At 41.2% G+C, this 23749-nt stretch overlaps 1 protein-coding gene across 6 annotated transcripts in view; it reads right to left on the bottom strand.

Moving 5' to 3' along the window:
- Positions 1-23749, bottom strand: part of LNX2 (ligand of numb-protein X 2) — a 64823-nt gene that overhangs the window by 11623 nt on the left and 29451 nt on the right. For 4 of the 6 annotated variants that reach the window (XM_040583426.1, XM_040583424.1, XM_040583427.1 and 1 more), the window contains 6 exons: positions 17036-17557; positions 7991-8229; positions 7464-7607; positions 6716-6915; positions 2722-3093; positions 1050-1196 (listed from right to left, as the gene is read on the bottom strand). In XM_040583426.1, coding sequence (XP_040439360.1) covers positions 1050-1196; positions 2722-3093; positions 6716-6915; positions 7464-7607; positions 7991-8229; positions 17036-17436 — 1503 coding nt within the window. In that variant the 5' untranslated portion in view covers positions 17437-17557. The remainder of the gene's footprint in view (positions 1-1049; positions 1197-2721; positions 3094-6715; positions 6916-7463; positions 7608-7990; positions 8230-17035; positions 17558-23749) is intronic. The other 2 variants (XM_040583429.1, XM_040583430.1) reach the window with 2 other exon arrangements.

The following is a 23749-nucleotide window of genomic DNA, read 5'->3' as shown; positions in this document are numbered from 1 at the left end:
ACTTTGCAAGAGCCCATGGATAGTATTGATACGTGAGAGAAATCAGCTCAGCCAATGCATCAACTTTGGAACTGCAATATGGACACAACCCATGCTGGCAGATGGAAAAATCAGTTCAAGTTCTCTGATACAGATGAGCTCTAATCATTGTGTTGATAATGGTCTAATATTGCGGCAAGTACAAATGGCCAATAACTGTATTCAGAAGCCTCACCTCTGTCCCTCAGGAGGAAAACAAGCTTCCCAGAGCCTCACTTGTTCTTCTCTGAAATTACACAAACTTCTAAAAGGAAACACTATCAATACGTAAATCCTCCCAACAGAAGTATGATGTTAAACAGTGATGCCAACAGAGTGGAGGAGGAAAGGTGGCTTGGTTGACATGGTCAACATGACAATTATTTCACAAAATTAACTTCTCAACAGTGAGAACTCGTATTTTTCTAACTACAAGAACACCTCAGGCACAAGCTTTATTTCTGCAGGTCTTTCAAGTAATTTGCCACGAGCTTCATGAAAACCTCTTCACTGTGCCTTCCTCTCTCTGCTTGATCATGCAGAACTCAGCAGTCTTGCGGTCAGCACTGGTGGCTCACGGAGGAGATGACACATCCCTCCAACGTGCATTTTATATACTGGATGGTGTGCACCACACTTTATGGCCTTGCTGGTTGCAGCCAGCACAGAGGCAACAAAAAAATAATGATCTTGAATGACAGCTCTCCCATGCAGCAGTAATACATGAGCCACCGTCTTAAGACAAGGTCTAACAACTTACAGCCATATGAGCTCACAGCACTTGCTTCTTTCACTACAGTCAGCAAATAAAAAAAACAAACCTGTTGCATATCTTTTGTTACCACTGTAGACATGATGCAGGACTTGAGCACTTGGAAGTTGTCATGGGGGTTTTTTTGGTTGGTTTTTTTTCTTTTTTAAGTAGGTAAAAAACAAGGTATAACCCTTTCTTCCAGTCTTGCCTTGCTACACACTTAGACCGTCACATGAGTAAAATGGTATTGATACCTCTTAGAAGGAGAAACACCAACCTTATGTGAGTTTGGTCTGCTGTGAAACAGCTGGTGGGACTGGTGTTGGTGTGGGTTGCTGTTGTGAGTCCCAGTGTCTCGGATAATATTGACTGTCTGTGACTTCAGGGGTCTAGAGATGATCAAATTCACTCTCTCCCCACTAGCCTGTTGAATATATAAAACAAAGTAATGAAGTTGGTAGAATATTGACTATTAGCAGAGAAGGAGGAAAACTGATGATGAAATATGAAATAACACAATAGCAGAACTTGTTTTCCAGTTCCTGAGTGTGCCACAAACTGCTTAGACTGCGCAGTCCCTTACTTGCTTTTGCTGCAATTCTCCTCAGAATGGAGGGGACATTAACACTCCTCCTTCGCCTCTGATGTTAGATTTACATCAGCTGGAAATCCTTTGCCAAAAGAACTATTTCTCACTTTGTGTTATCAAGCTTCAAACATTAAAAATCACCCAATTCCATCTGCAGTCTCTGCAAACTTCTGCAACATGTAGCAATAAAAGAAAGAAATGCCCACATCATGGCTCCAGGGTCTGCAGATCTTGGTCAAAAGCTCTGAGCACCTCTGGTACTTTCCAAGGAGACTTCCAAGAAAGATTGTTATATATGAGCAGACCATCAAATTATGGATTTTGGGGAGTATCGTAAGACTTAGTTACCAGATGTTAAATAGAACATCAACTCTTTCTACCACCACAAAACCACACCTCAGTAGATACAAGTTACCCAGTGTAAAATTCTGACCACTTCGCTGTATCCAAAAACTGGGAAACTACAATTCCCGAGATTGTTGTTATTTTCTTTTAACTGCAAGGGAAGCTCTTGAAATGATTCCTGAAACAAATATTTACTACTCATTTGCATCAGAGTTCTCTCTGTAGTGCTGAGTTAAGCAAAGATGACTGCACTAGACTGCAAGAACCTACTACTGGCCTGTTCCAGCTTTCCTAAACCCAGCCATTTTCACCAACATCCCATCAGCAAGAAGCAGCAATGTGCTACAGCTGTTTCCTTACAGACTGGGAGAAAGACATGGAGTAAAGGTTTTCCTGTGGGAACAGGGAAGGGTCACGCATCACACTGCATCAAGCTCCAGGTAATATTTGTGTCCAGAGCACAGCCAGACATTGGGAGCAGCCCTTTCTTCAACACTCAGAAAACAAGTTTTACTGTGCAGGACTCATGGAATACCTATTTTTTTCCCTTCCCAGCTCCTACCTATCGCTTATACAAAGTCTGACAAAGCACTTTGCTGTTTTAACCCCACTCAAACACCAGCAGATCAATACAAAACAAAGCCCACTTTCATAGAGCTTACTGAAAGATTACAACTATTGTACATACATAAATATAATAATAATCCTTTCTTTTTTTTCCAAGCAATAGGCTACATGGTACTGTCCTTGCTCACATGAGCAGTCTTCTAACGTTCAGGCTGTAGGCCAGGGAAGACTTAATGCACTTTTCACTTCTGAGGAGGTGAAGTTCACCTGCTAGGTGTCAAAGCACACCCTGTTTTGCACTCATATTTCCAGAACATAAATCACAGCAATTGCATCGCTGCAGGCTTTTAAGCAGTACACAAGCTCTTCTGTCTGGGACAGACTCTACCCCAGGTTTTGCAAAAGAAATAAAGCTGAACTAAGAACTCAGGTAGGGAATGCAAATTACCTGTATAACCTGAGCAGCAAGCTCAGGTGTCCCATGCTTCAAGTCATGTCCATTAATTGCAAGTACACGGTCATTGCTGCAGAGCCTGCCATCTTGAGCAGCCAACCCCCCTTCTAAAAGGTCAAGAATAAAAACTCCTGGCTCATCTGTTCTGCGTACAAGTTTAATGCCAAGCTGCTCACTGGAGTCACGTTTATGCAGTGTCACTTGAAAGCTGTCTTCCCGCAAGGAGCTGGTGGTGTCCACGTGGTTGTGTGTGCGGCTGCCGAACCGCCTCTCCCTCAGCACGGTGAGGTGCAGCACCGAGCAAGGCTGGGAAAGCACAGCTCGAGCGTGGTTGTGAGACACGTTGCTTATGTCAAAGCTATTGACCTGCAAAACACCACCAACAACAAAAATGAGAACAATATTTTCAAGTATTTAATTGTTCCTGGTTACGGAAATAAAGTCCCTTCCAAACTAAATTCAGACCTCACTTTCAAACCAGACTTGGAGCAACATATATATCTGACCCTACCAGGCTTCCTCTCTCACCCTTCGATACTGTCCTGCCAAGCCACTTTGTCTGCTCAATATACAAACCTATTTTTAAGTTGGAAAAGACCCTTAAGATCATCGAGTGCAACCATTAACCTAACACTGCCAAGTCCACCACTAAACCATGTCCCCAGGCACCACATCTACATGTCTTTTCAATCACCTCCGGGATGGTGACTCAACCACTTCCCTGGGCAGCCTGGTCCACTGCTTGATAAGCCTTTTGGTGAAGAATATTTTTCCCAATCTCCAATCTAAACCTTCCCTGGCACAACTTGAGGCCTTTTCCCACAAAGGTGAAAACATCTCTCTAACAGTGAGCATCCTCTGTCATCATAGCCCAGGGCTTTTGTTCTCCTAGTCTCCTACACTTGTCTTCCTTAGACCTTTACATTTTTCGTTCTCCAGGACAAGAACTTTGCATGTGCTTTCGGTGTCAAGCCCAGCATCACTTAAAACTATAAAAAAAGTTATAAAAAGAATACATCCAAATCTCTGAAGAAAGCTTACGTATAACAACAACACGCAGTACTTCCACGATGTGGAAAATTAAAAAAACCCTTGAAATCCAGAATAATGAAACTGTTCATTAAGACAGTAGAAAAAGGTTGTTGTACTAGTTCTCAATTCTTAGCATGAACTTAGAAGATTTTCCACCAATTTCAACTAGGTCAGAGTTTCAGACTTATAACCTGTATTACTCAAAAGATCAGTTGTAAATGAAAACCAGATTAAACTTTCTCTCCATATAAACAAGAATTGTGTTTGTTGTGTGGCCCACTGATACAAAGATCCGTCATCTTCAGTCACTTCTTACACTATAAAGTTAGGATAAAAGTTGACAGTGCAATGAGATTTAGTAGAAAACATGATCACCACAAAAACCAGCACAAAAGCTGTATTTGCCTTTTTTGTAAGAAGGGGTTCAAATTTAACACTAAAACATCATCCTTAGCACGTACTATTGTGCCCGGATGGAGGAACCCCTGCTCCATAATTTCAGCAGACAGAAACTAAGACAAAATGGACTACACTGACCTGCCTTACCTAAGCGTTTTCAGGCTCCCCATGGCAATCTAAGTAAGTAAAAATACAGACTTGCAGCTTCCCACCATCTAATAGCAATATTAACACTTTAAAAAAAAATAGGAAGAGAAGGACCCAGAAATCTATGTACAGCAGCTGCCCCATTTACATCATATGCATCTGAGTTGAGGGGCTCTGAGAGGCCAGTGCCAAACCCTTTGGCCCTGGTGGTGTTAGCACGGTGAAGGGGTAGCCATACCCTCTTGAGCCACCACCACCTCCAGCCCGATGCCCAGCATAAAGCTCCTGGCAGCACCGCAAGCTCAGACACCAAACCACAATCGTGTCCTGGTCTGCTGCTGCTCAGAGACAGGCTGTAACCTTGAGCAGAGGGAAAAACAGGCATAGCTAGGAGAAATAACATTTAGAGCTGCCACCCACAAAACCCACTAGGGCTCATCCGTCAGAGCCCTTAAATTAAATCTAGTTTTATTTTTAGCTGTCGCTAGCTAAGTAAATACATAAAATATGGAAGCATTCAAAGGGCACAGAAGAATATATGCAATAAAAAGCAAATCTTCTTTCTGCAAGGCAGTTCACAATTTCAGAATAAACCAGCCTTAGCGTTTCTTAGGGAAAGGGATTCTCATTAGAACATGTTTTACATGAATTACAGCCACAGTCCAGCACATTAAAGGGACAGTTTGTACAGCACTTTGAAAATGTTAGGCACCTATCTATACCTTGCAGACAACATATGCTTTTATGTAGCTGTTACTAAATGCTGTTCCCTCAGATCTTAAAAAGGTAATACTTCTTGTTTGACTGGGCAAGAAATGCTGAGTTTCACCTCGCAGTCCTCCCTGGCTTTCTTTTAGTACTTTAATGCTCATAAAAGCCTTTGAAGACGTTTTCAGAAAGAGCCGACCGAAGCGTGCACGCTGAGCTGCATCTAACTCTGCACTTAGCTACAGCTGGCAGAGACTGAGCCATTTTAATATTACAGCTCAGCACCTGCAAAGGTAAATTCAAAGCAATAAAGCTACTGTATCTTCCAAAAAGGTTGGCTTTTACCTCCTGTACCTCTCCCTCAGCATGGCAGAAGGACTCTCATGGATGCTCCCCTAGCATATGACAGCCTCAGTGCCAGCACACTGATAGGGAAGGCTCACTACAGCTTATAAATGCTATTTATAGTCAATTTACTGCCACTTATGGCTTTGGAAACTATAATTGACACCTGCCCAAACAGCAAGAGTTTCCAAAGCTTCACTGGAGCTCAAGCTCCCTATTCTGGCAACGAAGGAGAGACCCTGAGTATTGAAATAAATTAGTCAGCATCCAACCAGTGTCTGCAACTTCTTGTTAAAAAGGCAACATCCTGGAAACCTCTGGGTTGCTTTCTTGGCCAGGCACTAAGCTAACACTCCAAGAGAAGAAAAAGGCATGTTTCTCAAAAAGGACTTTATTTTTTGAAGTGCAAACTGATTTCATTCCATGGTTAACTACAGTATTTAAGCTACTTCTATTGGCTTGATTTCAAAAAAAGTGAAATTAAAAGGCTGACACTACTTTTGGACTGATCTTAGGTTTAGATCAAAAGCAAACATTGTTACTGAAGTAATTTTGAAATGATAGTAATATATTTATTTCAGGTGGAACGATTAAAACCAGAAAAAAGCTGGCTGACAGTCCTGTGTATGTAGAACTCAGTGCCATTCTTAAGAGTCCTATAAACAGACCCTTCCCCTAATATAAAATTAAAAATCCAAAATTAGTAGAATTTGACCTTTTTACACTGCCTGTGCGTGAACACTTAAAACCGTAACAAAATTATGCACTTAATCATAACCAACTTAAAGTTTAATTTCTGGAAAAAAATTTAGAGCACCTTGCTTCGAGTTATGACAGTGAAGAAGAATATCACCCACTCTTTTACACGCACGGAAAGGTGCAGGTCAACTGCCTAGGCTACTGGAAGGTAATAGTGACCAGATTAAAATAACAGTTTAGATGAAGTCAGCCTTACAATCCACAACTTGCTTTTTACACAGGACAAATTATGCCAACTTGTTAGCAAGAAGTAACCTTGGGTTCCGTCGGAAAGCATGCATTAAGTTGAAATAAAGCCCAAGTTCTACAGTATTTAAAACCAGAAAAATAAACCCATATTTTAAACGTTGATAAGAGATGCTAAGGAGGGAAAATAATTCCAGGGACTGGTCCAAGCAATAATGTAAAACATGACAGCCAAAAGTGCTAGAACAACAGGCTGTACTCTGAATATTAATTTGCCTTCCAACTGATAATTGCAAAGCTAACATTTATACAACACAGTCTGACAAGGAAAATCTCCTGTCTCATTTAACAGGTGGTTCTGCAAGAAGTGAATGGAAAACAGGCAGACAGAATATATAATTAGGTTCCATACTTGAAGTATTTGGTCTCCAGCAAGAAGTCTTCCATCTCTGGCAATGATCCCATCTCGATAAACCTCTTGAATGACAATGTTGATCAAAGGCGTTTCATTGCCACCCACTATGCTAATTCCTAATTCGATATAAGGATTGGACCGATGGATTTCAATAGTAGTGATCTCTCCTTCAGGCAAGGTAGGTGGCTGTTGATTTGCTGCCATTTATTTTTAAAAAGACAGATGATTAATATCCTTTATACCTCATTCACTTTCAATAAAGCAAATCACCAAAGGACAATGTAGACAGGCCACAGGACAACAGTTTAACAACAAACTAAATAAGCACAACTGGATTAGTTCCACTACTTGTTGGAACACCTAGCTCGTTAGAAACAACTCTCTAACAACTTAGTAGCATCCATGCTTCCTGAAATGGGATCACTTGGACTGGAAAAGAATATTCTTGAACCCTTTGGATCCTGTCCTTCATAATAAATTTCATATACTTAATTTCCAATTGGGTCACTTGTGATGTCACATTTGGTGATGATGATAAAAATGTGGTTTAGGGGTTACCCTACAGCACATGACTTGGTCGTGTCTCTTCATCAGCTGGTCTCACAGCTGCACTAGGAGCTGCTGTTAGGTTACTGGGTCAAGAGAAGGAGCCCATTTCTGAAGCAAACATGGAGACAACTAAAGAGGAAAAAGGGGGATGCTGAAGGATGGCAAATACAGAGGAGAAGGAAGGGGACAGGACCACCTTCCTCTGTGGTAAGGCTCAGCACTTCCTCTCTAAAATCCCAGATGCTAGAGGTGTTACTGCTCGTTTGGTGCAGATGGATGCAGGAGTTACTCAGCTGCCTTTTTGCTCGAGCAGGACAGCACTCCATGTGTGGGAAGGCTGCTGATCCAGGCACGGGGAAAGGGGGAAGAGGGGAAAAGAAATCTCATCTTAGAAAGCAACTTTTGTAATTTTACAGAAATTATACTCTTTCCATTTTGCTGCGAGGCCAGTGCTACTAATAGATTAATATGAACTATTGCACCATGGCATGTTTAATGATGATACAGCAGCATGATATCTGGCACGTGCTCTGAGATATTTCTTTCCTTCCTAATTGTGACCTTATCCCAGCTGCATACTTGCACATAACTGAAACCCACTAGTATTTCTCCAGGAACTGCAAAAGAAAAGAGCAGAAGATGATGATGCACACTCATGGCTGGTAAGAGACAAGCTCTGACACATCTGATAAAAGAGACTTAAGAAGATAGGTGATGACATACTGTCTGCTACTGTGTTCTCCTCAAACGGTGGATTGTCGATGCTGGGCTCGTCTGTCCATGTGGGAAGGGCAGGCGAGGTGAAGCTCTGTTCGGCTGGCACTACTCCCTGATCTGAATCCGGAGATAAACTGCTAGGTTGCTCCATCCCACCAGAACCACTCTCGCCCTCTGCTTCTGCTTGCAGCTTGCTTGTTTTCCTTCTCTCCAGAGCAACTCTTCGATTAGAAGCCCCAGGACACCTGTGAAGACAACGTTTATACCATGCTTCAAGCCTGCAGCAATGTTTGTAGCACAAAATGCCCAAGTACTCCATCAAATGAAATCAGTCTTCTTCAAAGGCACAGCTTTAAACTAACCATAAAAAATATTAAACACTTTGGATTTTAAGCCCAAAATATGTTTTAGTGGACAGAACCCCAAAACAATACTGCCGCCTTCTCAAAACTACTACATAGCTCTTTATCCATAAACTAAATGGACTGTAAAACCTTCTGAATGTGGACTTACTCTGTTATTTACATTCCAGTTTCTGGAAGATCATCTTGCTGAGAAGATTAAACAGGACTGGCATAAAATTCACAGAAGAGAAGCCCAGTTCAAAGACACATTTGGAGACCCACTGAAGCAATATCCTTTTACCTTAGTAAGCCAATAGAAGGAAGCATCATGTTTTCCTGGAGTCATTTGGGGGAGGAGAGATATGAAAATTTACCTATATTGCATTCTAATTGTTAAAATACTGGAAACAATCATGCTTGTCTAGGAGTTCATATGAAAAGTTAAGCAGAAGTAACAACTCTGCTCATCACCTCCCCTTGAAACAGTAGAAGGTGTTTCATCCTCCTCCTGTCTCTCCTTTTCTCTTCCTGACTTCACACAGGAGATGCAATTTGTTACTTTCCCTCTTGCAACAATGCTCCATCCGCATTTGGTGCTTTTCACTCTAAACTCATTTCTGTGAGTTCCCGTTATTCTTAATGCAGTAATTTTTTATGCTTATGTTTAAAATCCTACAACAGTTTATTGCAAAAAAAGGGCTGCAATGTTGCAAATTCACAGAACGCCTTCATTTATGGTCTTACATTTATATGTAGATAATTGGATGTGGACATCAATCTTACATCTGTCTGACAGTTTTGCCAGTGTCTGATATGTCACTTCTTACAGTATTTGATGTCCTCCTTCAAGTTCCTGCTTCTGGAGCTGCTGACCACCTAAAGACGCTTGTATTGTAGCAGTGTCAGAAAAAAGGAACCATGTTCTTGAAAGGACTCCCTGTTTTGGAACTTGACAGATTGTGCTAACAAAAGAAGAAATGATTTATTGTTGCAACAGGAGAAGAAATGTGTTAACAGAGTAAAAGACGGCAGAAGTCTAACGGTGTGCTAACTTGTTAAACCAGAATGTTTTGAGAATCACAGCTCTGTTCTGACATTCTGTGAACGGGATTTGGTAATAATATGGTTAGACTGTTTCAGCATGAGGGATTTTGAAGAAATGTTAACAAAGTTATTCAGCTCTGAAGAATGTTGGTAAAGACATCTGTATAGCTTTTGTGACCCTCACCAGTGTCATACATACATAAGGTGATATATATATATATGTGTGTGTATATATATCTTAATCATTTTATATATATAAAAAAGTAATTATATACATGTTTAGAAGAATAGCATAGGGTAACCCAAATGTGCTGTGAAATATGCATAAATACATAAATTAGAGACAGTTCACATGATGAAATGACACATGTAAGAGATCTTTTCTTGGGGCTTTCTCCAAGGCTAGTCATCTTATTCTTCACAGTTAATAAAATGCAAGCACAAAACATGAAAATTACTTGAAAGATTTTGCTTTGTGAAAAAGTTTATCTGATTGTAATGATGGAACACAACCCTACTGCTTGGCTTTGCCAAGGTACTAGTCACTACACGAAATCACTGGCATAGTGGGACTCATCAGCTAAGAAATCTGGCCAGTCTCTGTCTGTTCTGGTGGCCAGAGACAACACAGTTACAGGTGAAACTCGGCAGGAAGTTTTTTATCATTGACCATTTCACAATGTAAAACCTCAAAACAAGAATCCCGAAAGGCCAAGAAACGGAGAAATGCAATCCCTTCCATCAGAATTTCTAAAATACTTTAACTTGATGGGTTAGGCTCACACTCCCCCAAATCTTAGCACTGACAGCTGGAGAAAAAAAGACCAATCTCCAATATCACTCACTCCTGCAGCAACATGGCAAAGGGTAAATGCTCTCCCAGAAGAAACCTCTTATCTATTGGGAGCTCTGACAGATGCGCTCTCCCACACTGATCTGCAGGAGTTTAGGACAAAGCCACTCCAAGCTGCATGTCCTTGCTGTCCTTGAACTGCTCTGCTATAGGAGTTGTGATTTTTCAGCAAAAAGGTGAATGAATAGCTCAAAACTGACACTGTCAGAGGACCATGCTCCCATCCCGCTGAGTTTAGCCAGTACAGTCCAGAATGAGTGGACTAATTCTGCCAACCAGATACTTCCTTAGGTATCTTCTACCAAAACACTGTGCTGTTGACTTTTACTCAGCCAGCTCACAAGGCCTGTGGATCCCAAAGGACCTGGTGTAGATGACAAAGCAGAGCTTGTTTTTTTTTTTTTTTTTAAACTGTATCAAACCAGGATGGAACAAAAATCATCCCTGGAAGTGCCCTATTTCTGTCAAAGCCTTCCAAACCACAGCGAGGTCCTCCTCCACCCTCCTTCAGAGAGCACATTCCCCCCATCCTTACCTGGCAGCTGATGAAAGTCATTGCACAAAATAAAAATAGATGTGAGGTTTATTTTGGCCAATGATATTTAATTATCATTTCAAAGGCTAATATCAAGAAATGTAAACAGCCTTCTGAGCACACCTACTCAGCTCAGTGGAATCCCTTTTGTGCAGCTTTCTACACGGCAAAAAAGGAAAAAACCTAGATTCTTCCCCAAACTAATCAGTAATTGTAACAGACTATGATTTTCAGCCTGGTATAGCGCAGCTACGTTGCCAGGAAAGTAGTTGTCTGGTGGAGACATTAATGCATGGGGTACCAGTTCCTAGGTCTTTAAACACGATATACCACCTACCAAGCAGCAAAACCCAGGACTGGTATTCAAGCACATCTACAAGGAGATTTTTCATTTCCACTTGCAATATAAAAAGATTTTATTGGCAGTAGGAATGTATCATTCACAAACAGCAAAACCATACAGCAGTCGTAACACTTAACAAGTGCCAATAAATCTCTAAAGGTGCACACCTTCACTAATACTGTTTTTGTCAAATATCTGGGATAAAGAGCATTTTGGACCAAATCTTGTAACAAGTTATGTACACAGATGGGCATCTTGGGATCAAAACAAACATTGAAGCTTGTTTTTATAGGTACAGGAATCCATTCTTATACAATAAATTGCATAAATAAGGGCTGAAATGAGACGGAAATGTGTCTTACAGGAAAGACATTTCATATCTCCCTACAAAGCCAGAATATCTTGGTTAGGAATGAGAAGAAAGGCAGGAAGGTTTTTCTAGAATTTCCAGAAATTATTTCATTTCTTTCATGAATCAAGATGCTCAAGAGTAGAGATACTGAAGCAACCAGCTACAGCAACTGAGTGATATTATTTATTGGGAAACTCGCAGGGCAATTGTTCTTGGGTTGTAAAATCAGCTTCTGCTTATGTTCATTGACTCCCTTGTCTCCTCCCTTCAGCTGAATTCTGCATGGTGACAAAGTGTAGCTTTTACCTTCAAGTCCTCTCAATCCACATCAGACAGAGCAGGTTTTTTTGTTTGGGGTTTTTTTTGTTGTTGTTTTTGTTTGTGGGTTTTTTTACAGCCAAGTCCACTGTGATTCTCATTTAAAAGCTGAGTTCTTGGAACACTAGCAGCAATCCCTCTCTGAAGATAAAAAGAGCTTTCACACAAAATTAAGATGTAGTTTACAGTGTATTCTGTGGAATAACAGTAGGGGTTCAAAAACCACATTTGCTCACTGGCGACTGAAAAGAAAGATTTCATTGTAACTTATGCCGTCAGCTTCTGCCCAGTCTAGAGGTCTGATAAAAGCAAACACACCAAATAGCCTCCAACCAGTCAGACTAAATTGTTTTCCAAGCAGGAGCTGAATTTCAGCAAAGACTGCAGAGAAGCAACCTAAATGCCTTTGCTATTGCTCATAAAACTTTGCCAGCAAAGTGACCTTAAGCACTAATTCTGGCAAGATTTACAGCCGCAATTCAAAGTAAAACACAGTGCTGCTTTGGAAGGTTAAGTATTTGGGTCTTGGTTTTTCTTTTGCCAGAACAAAAAAAAAAAAGGGGGGGGGGGGGAGGGGACCACAAAAAAGAGGCAAATAAGAGTCATCTTGGTTTGGGCATCAGAGAAGACTCAAGAAAAACAAAAAAAAGAGTGGTTTTGTTGCAGATTTCTTTCTCACATCCAATGATCTCAGCAGCCTACAAGAAGCCAGGTGGCTTCAGAACAGAGTAAACCACATAAAGATCCTGTACCTTTCCAGGAATGGAAAGAGTCCACAGGGCATGCAGAAACTCTGAATCTGTTGCCTATCCACTTACTAGGTGTAAGAAAAGACCTGCCAGAAGAGGGTTAAATCCTACAGATCCTCTTCACCTCTCCTGGTGCTAACAAAGAGCAGGGCAGGGACAGCGCTTGCAGCTAACATGGGACCAGGTGGGAAGAACAGGACTTGGCAGCACTACCATAAACACCAAAATAACTGGGACTGCCAAGATTTTGAATGACAAAATTCTTTGTCTATACAACTGATTTTCCGATGGATCTTGTTAATCTAAATCCATATATTAAGCATGGTGACTGACACACTGTGAATAGCTCAATACTTTCTTCAATTCCAGAAAATACAATCCTATATAAAGTGTGAACTTAATTTGACATAAAATTTGCTATAAGGTTGGCCTCAACATTAAAGCATTTGGGAAAATGAATGGCTCCATCCAAAATGGTAACTTAAACTACCACAGGAGAATATAGGAGGGAACAACTGAAGCCCAACTCAAAAGCAATACATAAACACAATACCTAACCATCTCACTAAAAAGTTGTACAAATTTCAGAGTATGTTTTTGTACAATGGAGTTTCTTCAGGTCTGAATAATCTGTGAGAATTAACTGAATTAAAATCATACACAGAAAAACTCAATAATCCTTCTGTCAGATTTCCTTCTGATAAATACACCTTTGATATTTAGAAGTGGAATTGGCACCTACTTCACCAAACATTAAACAAATTTTCTGTACCAAGTGACTGGGAAAACCTGTACAACTCAGCATTACTCATATATTTTTGTCCTTCAAATCTAATTATGTGCATTGTGTTTAACTTTGAAAACCACAGTTCCCAAGCAAATGTGATGAATATGTTCTTTATGCAATGAGGTATCATGGAGTGAAATTAGTGACCATGAAGTAATCAAGTTTGTGTCTCATGCCTCTCATCTCCTTGCTGGAGCAGCTTGCAGTAACTCTACACTCTGAGATGCCTGGTGCATGCGATGACATTTTCTTCCAGCTTTTATGCTCAAATGGAGATGATTAAAAGAACACTGGAAAACCTGAGTGTGAATGTTTTTAGACAGTGAAAACTAACCAACTGTATTGTATTTCTTAAAAATACAAACTAGTTCATGTAAGGGCTTGTTGAGACTGGTTTATATTAATCTACGTTGAAAATTATAATAAAACTGGATTTTATATTTCTTTCCCACGTTTAATGATCAGTAGTAGAAATTTACTGGATTCACTAATCCATATAAAAACAAATCCAAATTACACAGTTGCTGCCATTGTTTATGTCAGCAATGATAATTTACAGGTGTTCAGATGTTTGCAAATAAAATTAATTGAAAATGTAAATCATCATATACTTAAAATGCGTATCGACATCCCAAGACAACAGAAGGAATAGAAAATGAGCAGCCCTCTGCAACTGAAAGCTTTTTTGCAGCTGACAAACAAAAGCTAGTGACTCAGCTCACTTGGACTTTGTAATAACTTTGTGCATCATGTAAATGAGTATTTCACATATACCCAAAGAGAGCATAGATAAGTGTTCCATGTAGAAATACATTACGTAGCCCTGTTGTAAACAGCCCTAATATCATTCAAAGAGATGCCAACGAAGGCAAATGCACTGAAGAGGTGAGGGATATGACAGTGGGAAAGCAGAAGATGAACCAAATATGCAGCAGGTGTCTTGCTAGCATTTTGCCTTTTATTAAAATCAAACTAGTTTAACAGTATGATTATAAATAGAACAGTTTGGCTTCCTCACCACCCTCATGTCATCATACATATCAGAAATTACTTGCCTGGATGAAACAAGCAAGAGCCTAAGCTAACATAGAAAACATGTGGGGAAAAAAAAAAAAAAAAAAAGGCTCCTCCACTCCTCCTTAGTCCCCACACCTCTCTGATGAGGACACTGCACATGTGTACATTCATGCTGTGGGTACAACAACCAACAAAACCCCAGCAACCCCAGGCTCACCACATCCTGCACGCCCAAGGTCCTCCCAGGCTACGAATCCCTGGAAGCCTTCAGGATGTAAGGAAGAAGAGGGCACGCTGGAAGTACGCGTGTAAACAAACTGCTCCCAAGGCAGGTGGCAGCTGCTCTCTTCCCTTTCTCTGCAGAGCACCTGCCTGCATGCCTACCCATACCGCACCTGACTCCCAAACAAACTCCTCTGCAATGTCACCCTTCACCTGAGGACAGTCTCCAAGAGTCTCCAGATGGACAAAGACTGAGACTTGGAAAGAAGCTCAGCGCGTAGATCCGTGCAGCTCTCAAATGAGCTTTTCCACCTGGGTGGCCAGCAGCGTTGCTGGACTGGACTGAGGGCTGGCGGAGGGGGCACACAGCTATCACTGCCCTCCTTTGGGGGAGCGGGACAGGAAAGGAAACTGCTCCCCATTCCACCGCAGCCACCACTGTCCCTTCCTCTGGGCCTGGGGTTTTGAGTCCCAATGTGGAGGGGTCTTTGCCTAAAGAGCTGGCACAGATAAGACTAGCAAACCATGAAACACCCCCATGGAATGGGCAACCACTGAAGTTTATGGAGGCTGGTTTAAAAAAAAAGTAAAGAAAAGGGGTGGGGGGAACAGTATCAAACTGAATGAAAGCAAAGCAGGTAAGAACAAAGCCCATGATGAAGTCATGGAAATGAAAAGACCTCATCTCAGCCACTGACCAAGGAGACCAGAAGAATTAGGACTCCGATAGGAGTCCTCCTCGTGAAGAGCTGCCACACAAAATGCTTGTTTTTACAAGCGTAGCTGACAAAAACACTCACGTGTTGAACTGCATTTCCCTAATGCCCTTTGCCTATGTACAATGGATATGCTCAATGCTTATTCTTCTGGGCTGGATGCTTTTTTGCAAGGACAATTAGATATTTTTCTGAAACTTCCCTCTGCAAAACAAACATAGGCTTCCAAATAGCATCAAGTTGTACACAGGGAATATTTTCTGGTAGCCGATGCTATTTACGTGAACTGGATCCTTTGAAGTCAGACGCATTTCCTTTGAATACATTACTTCCTTCTTTTTGCAATTCTTCACCATACTCCTCTTACAATTTCATAAATCTCTAAACAGTTTAAAATTAGTTGGTATAGATATGCATAATATTTTTTAAGCCCCGACTCATTAATTCCACCGTATTTTAGATTTAACATACATAGTATGTCCAAGGTTTTGTTAATGAGTCATGTAACTGAACAGCTCATGATTAAAAAAGCTCTATCTGTTTATTTACTGAAAATATTCTCCAATTTATAGAGGCAACAAAAGATGAAAAATGCACTTCTCAAAACAAGTTCAACATTTTTCCATTAGAAAAGTGGCATTGCCTTACAGAGAAGAATGAAACATCTTCATATAGCAGGGTACCACACACATGGTATGGAGGCAACTCCTTTGCTGGAAGAACCAAATGCACTAGTCTGCAAAATATGAAGTATCATTCTATCTGAATTTGATAATCATAGAACACCAGGTTGGAAGGGACCACAAGGATCATCTGCTCCAACCTTATAACCTTATCCCTCTCTATCATGACCTCCTTTCAATGTTTAAATATTTAGGGCAGGACAACATAAAGCAGAATTATAAAAATATTAACAATGCAAAATAAGGTCCTAAACATTTAGGTGCAGGTAATATTGAAATGTATCTCTCTGACACAAAATCACTCATAAAAGCTGCACCAAAACTTCCCACTGGTGTTAAGTGATGAGTTTCTACCTAATTAACAGGGTGTTGGAAGTGTTCTATAAGCAATCAAAAAACAACCAAAAAATCCTAGAAACTACATCATGTTTGCATGACATACCATCAACCTGTTCAGTAAACAGTTTTATTTTCTTTTTTAACAGGGAAAAATAGGTCTTGCAGGAGTCTCCAGGGATACCATGTCCATCCGCCTATCTCAAAGCAGAATCAATTCTGCTGTAACTGTTCCTGAAAAAGGTTGGTTTAACATGTTCATAAACACTTCTGAAAGTGGGGAATTCACAATCACCACCCAAGCAATCTATGCCACTGCCAGACCATTATAAAGCATTTTTTCCTCTAATCTGAACTAATCTCCTTTGTTCCTATTGCACCACTTCCCTCCCCTCTACAGAGTTTGCACATCTCTCATTTTTCCCCTCCTTCAGACTTTTTTCCCCTACCATAAACAACCTCCGTTTTAACTTTTTCTGCTAAATCATTTTTTGAGACCTCTAATGAATAATTTCGTTCTCACCACAGCTCTCTCCAAGAGTCATCACGCTATTACTGGTGCAACATCCAATATAGGATCCAGTGCTGTAGCTGGTCACAGTTACAGACAGGCCATTTCCCACAGTCTTCTACTGTAAATTTTAAAACTACCACCAATCCTCTCTCCACTCCTGCCCCCAGTTTCTACTGCTACAGAAACTGGCCTATCAAGTGTGTAAGGAACATGCAATGCAAGCACCAGTACTGCTCACCTGTTTTTGAGATGTGCCGCCAGGTCACAGCGTTGCATGACTTCTTGACACACGGCAGAGAACGGGCACAAAACAAACAGCTTGTCTAACAGTTTATGAACAAGAATGCTGGATTTTTTGCAGAGTTTAAAATGGAGTCGTTTTCGATCCAGCGGACAGAAATCCTTCTCTTGCAGAAAGTTCCTTAGGCACTTGTAGCAGAAAGTGTGTCCACAGGGAGTGTCCAATGGCTGCAACAAGGGCTGAAGGCAAATGTGGCAGACCAAGTCATCGTCCACTTCATTCTGGTAGTTGTAGAGGTGGTTTTCCCTTGTCCAGTGCTGCTGGCCACACTCGAAGCACAGAGGGTTCAAGGAGGCATTCTGCTCCACCGAAGCCATGTCATCACCTGTAGTCCCCATTGTACAGCTAAGAAGGCTGACGGATCCTCCTCCTCCTCATATGATGGGGTTGCTCACATAATGCTCAGAGGGAAGCAACTTCTTTCAGGGTGACTTATGCTCTTCAGCCAAGTGTCATTTTCTGCAACAAATAAATAAAAATCATTCATTTTGCATGAATTATGACAGTTCTTGTCAGAACTTTAGACTTCTTCGGGGTTTACCAGAATATAACAGCTAGATAGATTAAGAAAATACTCCTGTTTTCTGTAAATTTGTCATAGAAGACAGCAACAAAAAAATCTGGAAGTACAATTCCTTTTGCAACATAAACGTGTTATGGCTTCATAACAGCTGCTGCACTGCACAGTTTTCACCTGCAAGATGACCAGTTTGTGACAGCAAGGACGCCGCATTATGCAATGTCACAGCAGAAGCGTGCAATTAGCATCTAGCACAAAAATACCCTATTGTGGAATAATGGTTATATGACCAAGTAATTAAATGTGTTCTTTAATATGAGATTATGATTTTAATCTGGTCCTACTCTTTTTTTAGGATTTTGACTATTAATGTAGAATATTACACATTAAAGTTCTAAATACACTGCATTAAAAGTAACAGCAACAAACCGCTTACTCTGTTCTTTCCATTAGTAATATTGCGTATGTGTCACCACTTACCTTCAGGTTTTCTCTGTGGGTTTCTACACAGTAGGGGGGACTGATTCTATCCAGTACACCACATTTGATGTAGTACAGAGGCCAGTAATAAAAATATGCAATAAACTAATCATATGAAGCTATTGGTTCCAAACAACTAATCTGTTTTGCTGTTTATCTAACAAAATCACAGCATACTCAATGTGGTGATAATAGTGTCAGTCAAAGGACTGTAGGTCTGTCACTGTAGGATTTACTTTCTGAACCTTATAAGCTATTCAACTTTGCCCCTCTTAAAATAGCTGCATGGTCAGGAAACTGTGCAGCCATCATTCTGCACTTTCAAACACTAAATCCTTACTCTTCCCAACCTTATTTACCCTTCTCTCCCTTAGAAAACCACACTGCTTGACACCCGTAACAGGATGATCTAGAAAACAAAACAAATGTTCTCACATTCTTAACTAGATCTCCTCATTCATTCATTAATTTTGGTAAATGTTCTCATTGGTGGGGGGAAAAAAATCAAATTTGGGCAATGCTTACTTTGTGACTAAATTCTTCATTGCAATTCAGCAAGCAACACTCATGACAGACACTTACTGTATTCTAACAGAGTAGCAGCAAGCATACAGAGAAATGAAAACTGCTAGTCTAGGTACCAGCCCATCATTTTTATTTTTAGCTGCTGAAATGTAGTCATAAATATATTCTGAAATTCCTGTGAAACACATGCATTTCACCATGTCTCACTTTTAAGAGAATCCCTGCTTTGGTTTTTGCCCCTTAACCTCACACAGCCAAGCACAAGACTTAGAGCACATTTTACAAGGATTATTATATCCTTTGACGCAAAAAGGATTAAATAGTAATTTGTAATCCAGGCTTCTATTCTGCCGTGGAAATTGATGCTCATCATTGCCCTGACTCGTAGTAGATAATGTGCACCTTCTGGAAAGGATTTCACAACGGAACAGCATAGTGGTTCTTTGTTACTGCAGACTAAGAATGCAAAATAAATAAGAACCCAAAAGAGATTACTCAAAAAACCAGCCTTAAATGTATTATGTAAGAGCTCAAAGATTGGAGAGCAGAGCACGGGGCCCTCGTGCTCAAACCACAGTGCTCTCACTCTGTGTTCATGCTACTGGATTAACGCAGTAGGGATGAGACCCATCTAATGGCTGTTCTTTATGTAATGCAAAATAAACCAGATAAATGTTCTAGAAAAACACTGCAGTGATTTGTGACTTTACCAAATTATTTTGCTGCTTAGGGCACCAGGAGTGGAACACGTGGCACATGCCATATTGTACTTGGGGGTACCTGCAACGCCAACAGGTATGGCAGAGGGAAGGAACATGCAAAACAGGCAGAGAAAGACATTTGTGTGTTGCCCAAACACTAGACACACTCCTATACTAGTTCTCTTCCTCCTTCTCCAAGTAACCAAGGTCCCAAGAAGGGAGCAAGTCCTACATCAGCAAGGCTACAGGAAAACCCAGGGACCATTCTGTGCCCTGCCGGTATGAAGCTCTGGTTGTGGACCCCTGACAGTGAGCATTCACCTTCCCGAAGGCTTCTAGCATTTCTGTCCTTTGAAGTCTGTGTGACTCACATGGCAGTCAGCTACAGAGCACCAGGCAGCATCAGGCAGTAAATGTACCCATGAAACACTCTGAACACGTACTTGCTACAGTCAGATACCTGCACCCCCCTTTTAGAAGGTTGTAATTAAATCCTTTGTGTGTTAAAAACTTTTTAAAATAGCTTACTATAAATTTTGAACAAAAAGTAAAATAAGAAAAGTTATTGAGCAATCAGGCTTTCACTGCCATGTTTTCAATTATCAGGACAAGCATTCCTTCTTAGGAAAGGTACATCCAGGGGCAAGCTTTGTTTGCTTAAACCACAAGAGTTTGTCCTCAGTGAAGCACAGGCAGTCGCTCTCTGTTGCCCACCACTGAAGGAGGTGAGCAGGCAGACCTGTTCCCAGGACAGCCCCATCCCAGTGTCTTAACACTGCTGGTGCAGGGCCAAGTGCCCTTGGCTGTGCTTTGCTGCAGAGGTGGCACTTCAGGCCAGGGGCAGGCTCTTTTGCTGACCGCTGCCATTGCCTCTAGCTGCTTCTCAGCGCTGCCAGTGCCCCGTTAGCTTAGATCATCAATAAATACCATATAAACTAGCCCCACCACCTCTTCCACAGCTGCCAGCAGAGCTGCGAGAGAAACAGACAGTGGATTGCAAGATGAAGATTCAAAAAAAACCCAAACCCAACCCACTACCACCACCCACCCCCAAACAGCAACAACAAAAAAAAAAGAAAATGGTGAGGTTTCTTCCCTTTCACACTGCTGTCTGCTTCCTTCACTTCTGTGCTGCATTTGGGGCAAGCCTGTTCCATGACTAAGGAATCAATCACCAGGATTTGTATTGATTATATACCACAGCTGCCTAATCATCAATTCCAAGACTTTTTACAGGCTGATCCCAGTGCAAAATATTAACTGATTTACAAAGTCCACAAACGCAGTATTTGTGGTCTGAGCAACAATTGAGATGGCAGGCAAGGTCTAAATTTCACTGATGTAAAAGCACTATATCCCTGAAATCCACAATGCTGGAGCACTGCCATTTCTAATACCCTACTTCAACCCTCGTTATGCATCCCTTATTTGCTGTATCTCTTATCACTGCAGATCACCAGGTCCACAGGATGGTATCAGCTCGGGAAAGCTGCAAACAGGAAAAATAATCAGAATTATACAAAACATGAAGAAGGTAAAAGAGCCAGCCAGGCCTGTTATTCAAGTCATATAATTCCCTAGGAAATAATTCTCCTGGGACTTCATTACAACAGCCAAACAGTGCAGGTGGTGCCCTGCTTTCAGTTTTCAATCAGATTCTGCTTGGGAACTGGGCAAGACTGGACATCCAACTGTGCAAATTTTTATTTTATTTTTTTACATGGAGTGAGCATGCGAGTGACTTTATACTAAAAAAAGACAGCCTTATCCTTAGGCCTTCTCTAGTTCTGACTTACTGATTCAACTAACATTCTCTGGAGAAGCTTGACACATTTTTACAAAATCGTAAGGTGTCAGGCTTTATACCTACATCAGGTTTCACGATGTTTATTCCTTTTGTCTGAATAGGCACTATAAAAAAAAAAAAAACAAACCACAAGCAAACTGGAATTGCAGCAATAACTTAGCCTTTTTACTATGGTTGTCTTTTTTTTACGTCACAAATAATTAACACTAGTTTAAGTCTGAAGTTAATGGAAATATGTATTTTGCAATGAATGCTCTCACAGATTTAAATAATCTATTTCTAAATTCTCTTATCAAAATCCTGGAGATTTAGAGCCCATTAACTGACTGTTCAAAATTTCACAAAACAATCTGACTATACCCCAGAAGCAAACAGCTAAAGAAAATACTTGTTTTACCAACTAATCTCTTCCAAAATTACCTTTAAGATACTACAATTTCCAATTTTCTCTACTACCCTATGCAATTCCCTCAACCAAAAGCAAAGGTCAAAAAAGCACCCTTTGATGAATGATACCCCTGTTCCTTTGCTGGACTCGGATGTCCCTGTATTCCAAAACAGCTGGGATGCACATCTCTCAGTTCTGTGGCTAACAACTCTTTACACCAGAATGGACACCATCTCACTGAGATGTATTTAACCACTGAATCGATGCTTAATTTCTATTGTGTAGCTTAAACTGCAGGGGAGAAACGTCCACCTGTATTTCCACTTGATCCATGGCTACCGACTGCTGGCTGCTGCTTCTCATCCCAGAGGGCTCAAAATTTTGCTTCCTCCTGGCAGCACAAGAATGCCTCAGCATATCCCTTCCTTATCCCTCCACAGTGGGGAAAGGGAGGATATGGAAAGAAGTTGTAACAGCTACAGTGAAGGTTTCACATGACCCTAAACTCAGGCAGTCCTTTCCTGGTCAGTCAGATTTGTACTTGCAAGGCAATACGTAACATGTATCGATCAATAACTCCAAACAACAGTATGGTCATCACCCTGGATTTCAGGAATGGTTGGCTTCATTTTAAAATGCCACAGGATTTCTGAAGTCTGTTCTCCATGGCCATGGCACCTAAGTGCCAAAGCTAGCTAGGAAGGATCTCAGAATACCCAAATTCCGCTTCAAACATTAGGGCTATGAACAGGATCTCTTGGCAGCCAGGGGTGGATCAACACAAGCCCCAGGAGAGGGAAATGAGAGAGTGTTACATCCGTTGCTTAAAACCACATCATAATTGATCAAACATTAGTTCTTAGTTCCCAGTCCAGTATCCTTCACAGGAATTAGAGCATCAGGCTGATGATTCACAACTGTTTTCAAAGCAGACTTTAGCTCGAGTGGAAGAATAAAAGATAGCAAAAACTGTAATAAAAAACATTTTGAGAATAAATAGCTGGCGCACAGCACAAGAAGGGAAAAGTTATTCCACATCTTCCAGTAAGAGTGACCTAGCTCATTAGATACTATCTCTGTTTTAATATTAAAGCCATACAGCAAACAAGTGAAGCAGAACTAGAAACTTCTATTGACCATACAACATCCATGTTAATTATACCGATATCTGAGGGCTGCACTGTCTTCAAACACAAACCCCAATTCGACTCTAGTTCAAGTTTATGAGACAGTAATCTTGTTAGACTCTTCCTCTTTTGAAAGCACAAACAACTGAAAGTGTTGTCAAAAAATGGCATCTGACAGCTCAAAGTCAGGAAAAAAAAACCTATGAGAAACAGGCAGAGCACAGCAATTAGACTGGGACAGATTTCTGCTAATGCTGCAGCCACACTGTCACTGGATGCCAATTATCCAGTACACCTATTTTTGTGCCAAGGAACAACATTTTTTTTCCATGTTTTTTTAAGTTGTTGAGCAGAATGATTGGAATTTTTACATTCAAACAAAATAATACCGTGCCTGAACAGTGACTTTGTTCTGCTGAAACACAACCAGGCAACGCTGGGCTTGCAGTAACACCATCTCTCTGCAGATTAATTTTTTTGCCTCTGTGCTTGTCTTTTTGCTCCATCAAAGCAATGCCCACAGAGCGAAGGTGGCAGCCCTACACCAGATGCTGATGTGGCATCACTGCTGCAAATGCAATGGGGTTGCAGGTGACTGTTTTCCCCACCTCAGGAGTGTGGGTTTTTACATGCAGTATCGTAAAAAAGATATGCACACGTGCTTCCCTTGCTGGGTAGTTCTGGAGTATGGCATTTTTCCAGGCTGAAAAATCCCTCCCTACATCTGGCGAATAAGGAGTGTTTGGGAAAATGAACAGGACCCTAAGCTGCGTTCGATATTTGTGGAGTGTCGTGTTTCCATGGCAACGGGGGGCTACAGGCTTTAATTACTGACATGACATTAAGGGCCCCCACTGCACGGCATGTGCGAGACACGCTGCCAGGCGGGGGGAGCCGGCAGGAGCAATGCCTGCGCTGCCCCCTGCTCCGTGGCTGCCTGCAGAGGTCTGGGGGGTCTGAGCAACCATCGCACGAGGGAACAAAGAGATTTAAAGAAAGGGGAAACCAAGGAAGCAGAAGACCAACCAACCTTAGGAGTGGTGATGGATGGTGCCCGCCTCCCAAAACCAGTGCCTCAAACCTTGGGATGCTCAACATCATAG

Source organism: Falco naumanni, chromosome 2 (genome assembly GCF_017639655.2).
Source record: "Falco naumanni isolate bFalNau1 chromosome 2, bFalNau1.pat, whole genome shotgun sequence".
Classification (NCBI taxonomy): Eukaryota; Metazoa; Chordata; class Aves; order Falconiformes; family Falconidae; genus Falco; species Falco naumanni.
The sequence above is the reverse complement of the archived record's forward strand: the minus strand, read 5'-3'. Positions and strand labels throughout refer to the sequence as shown.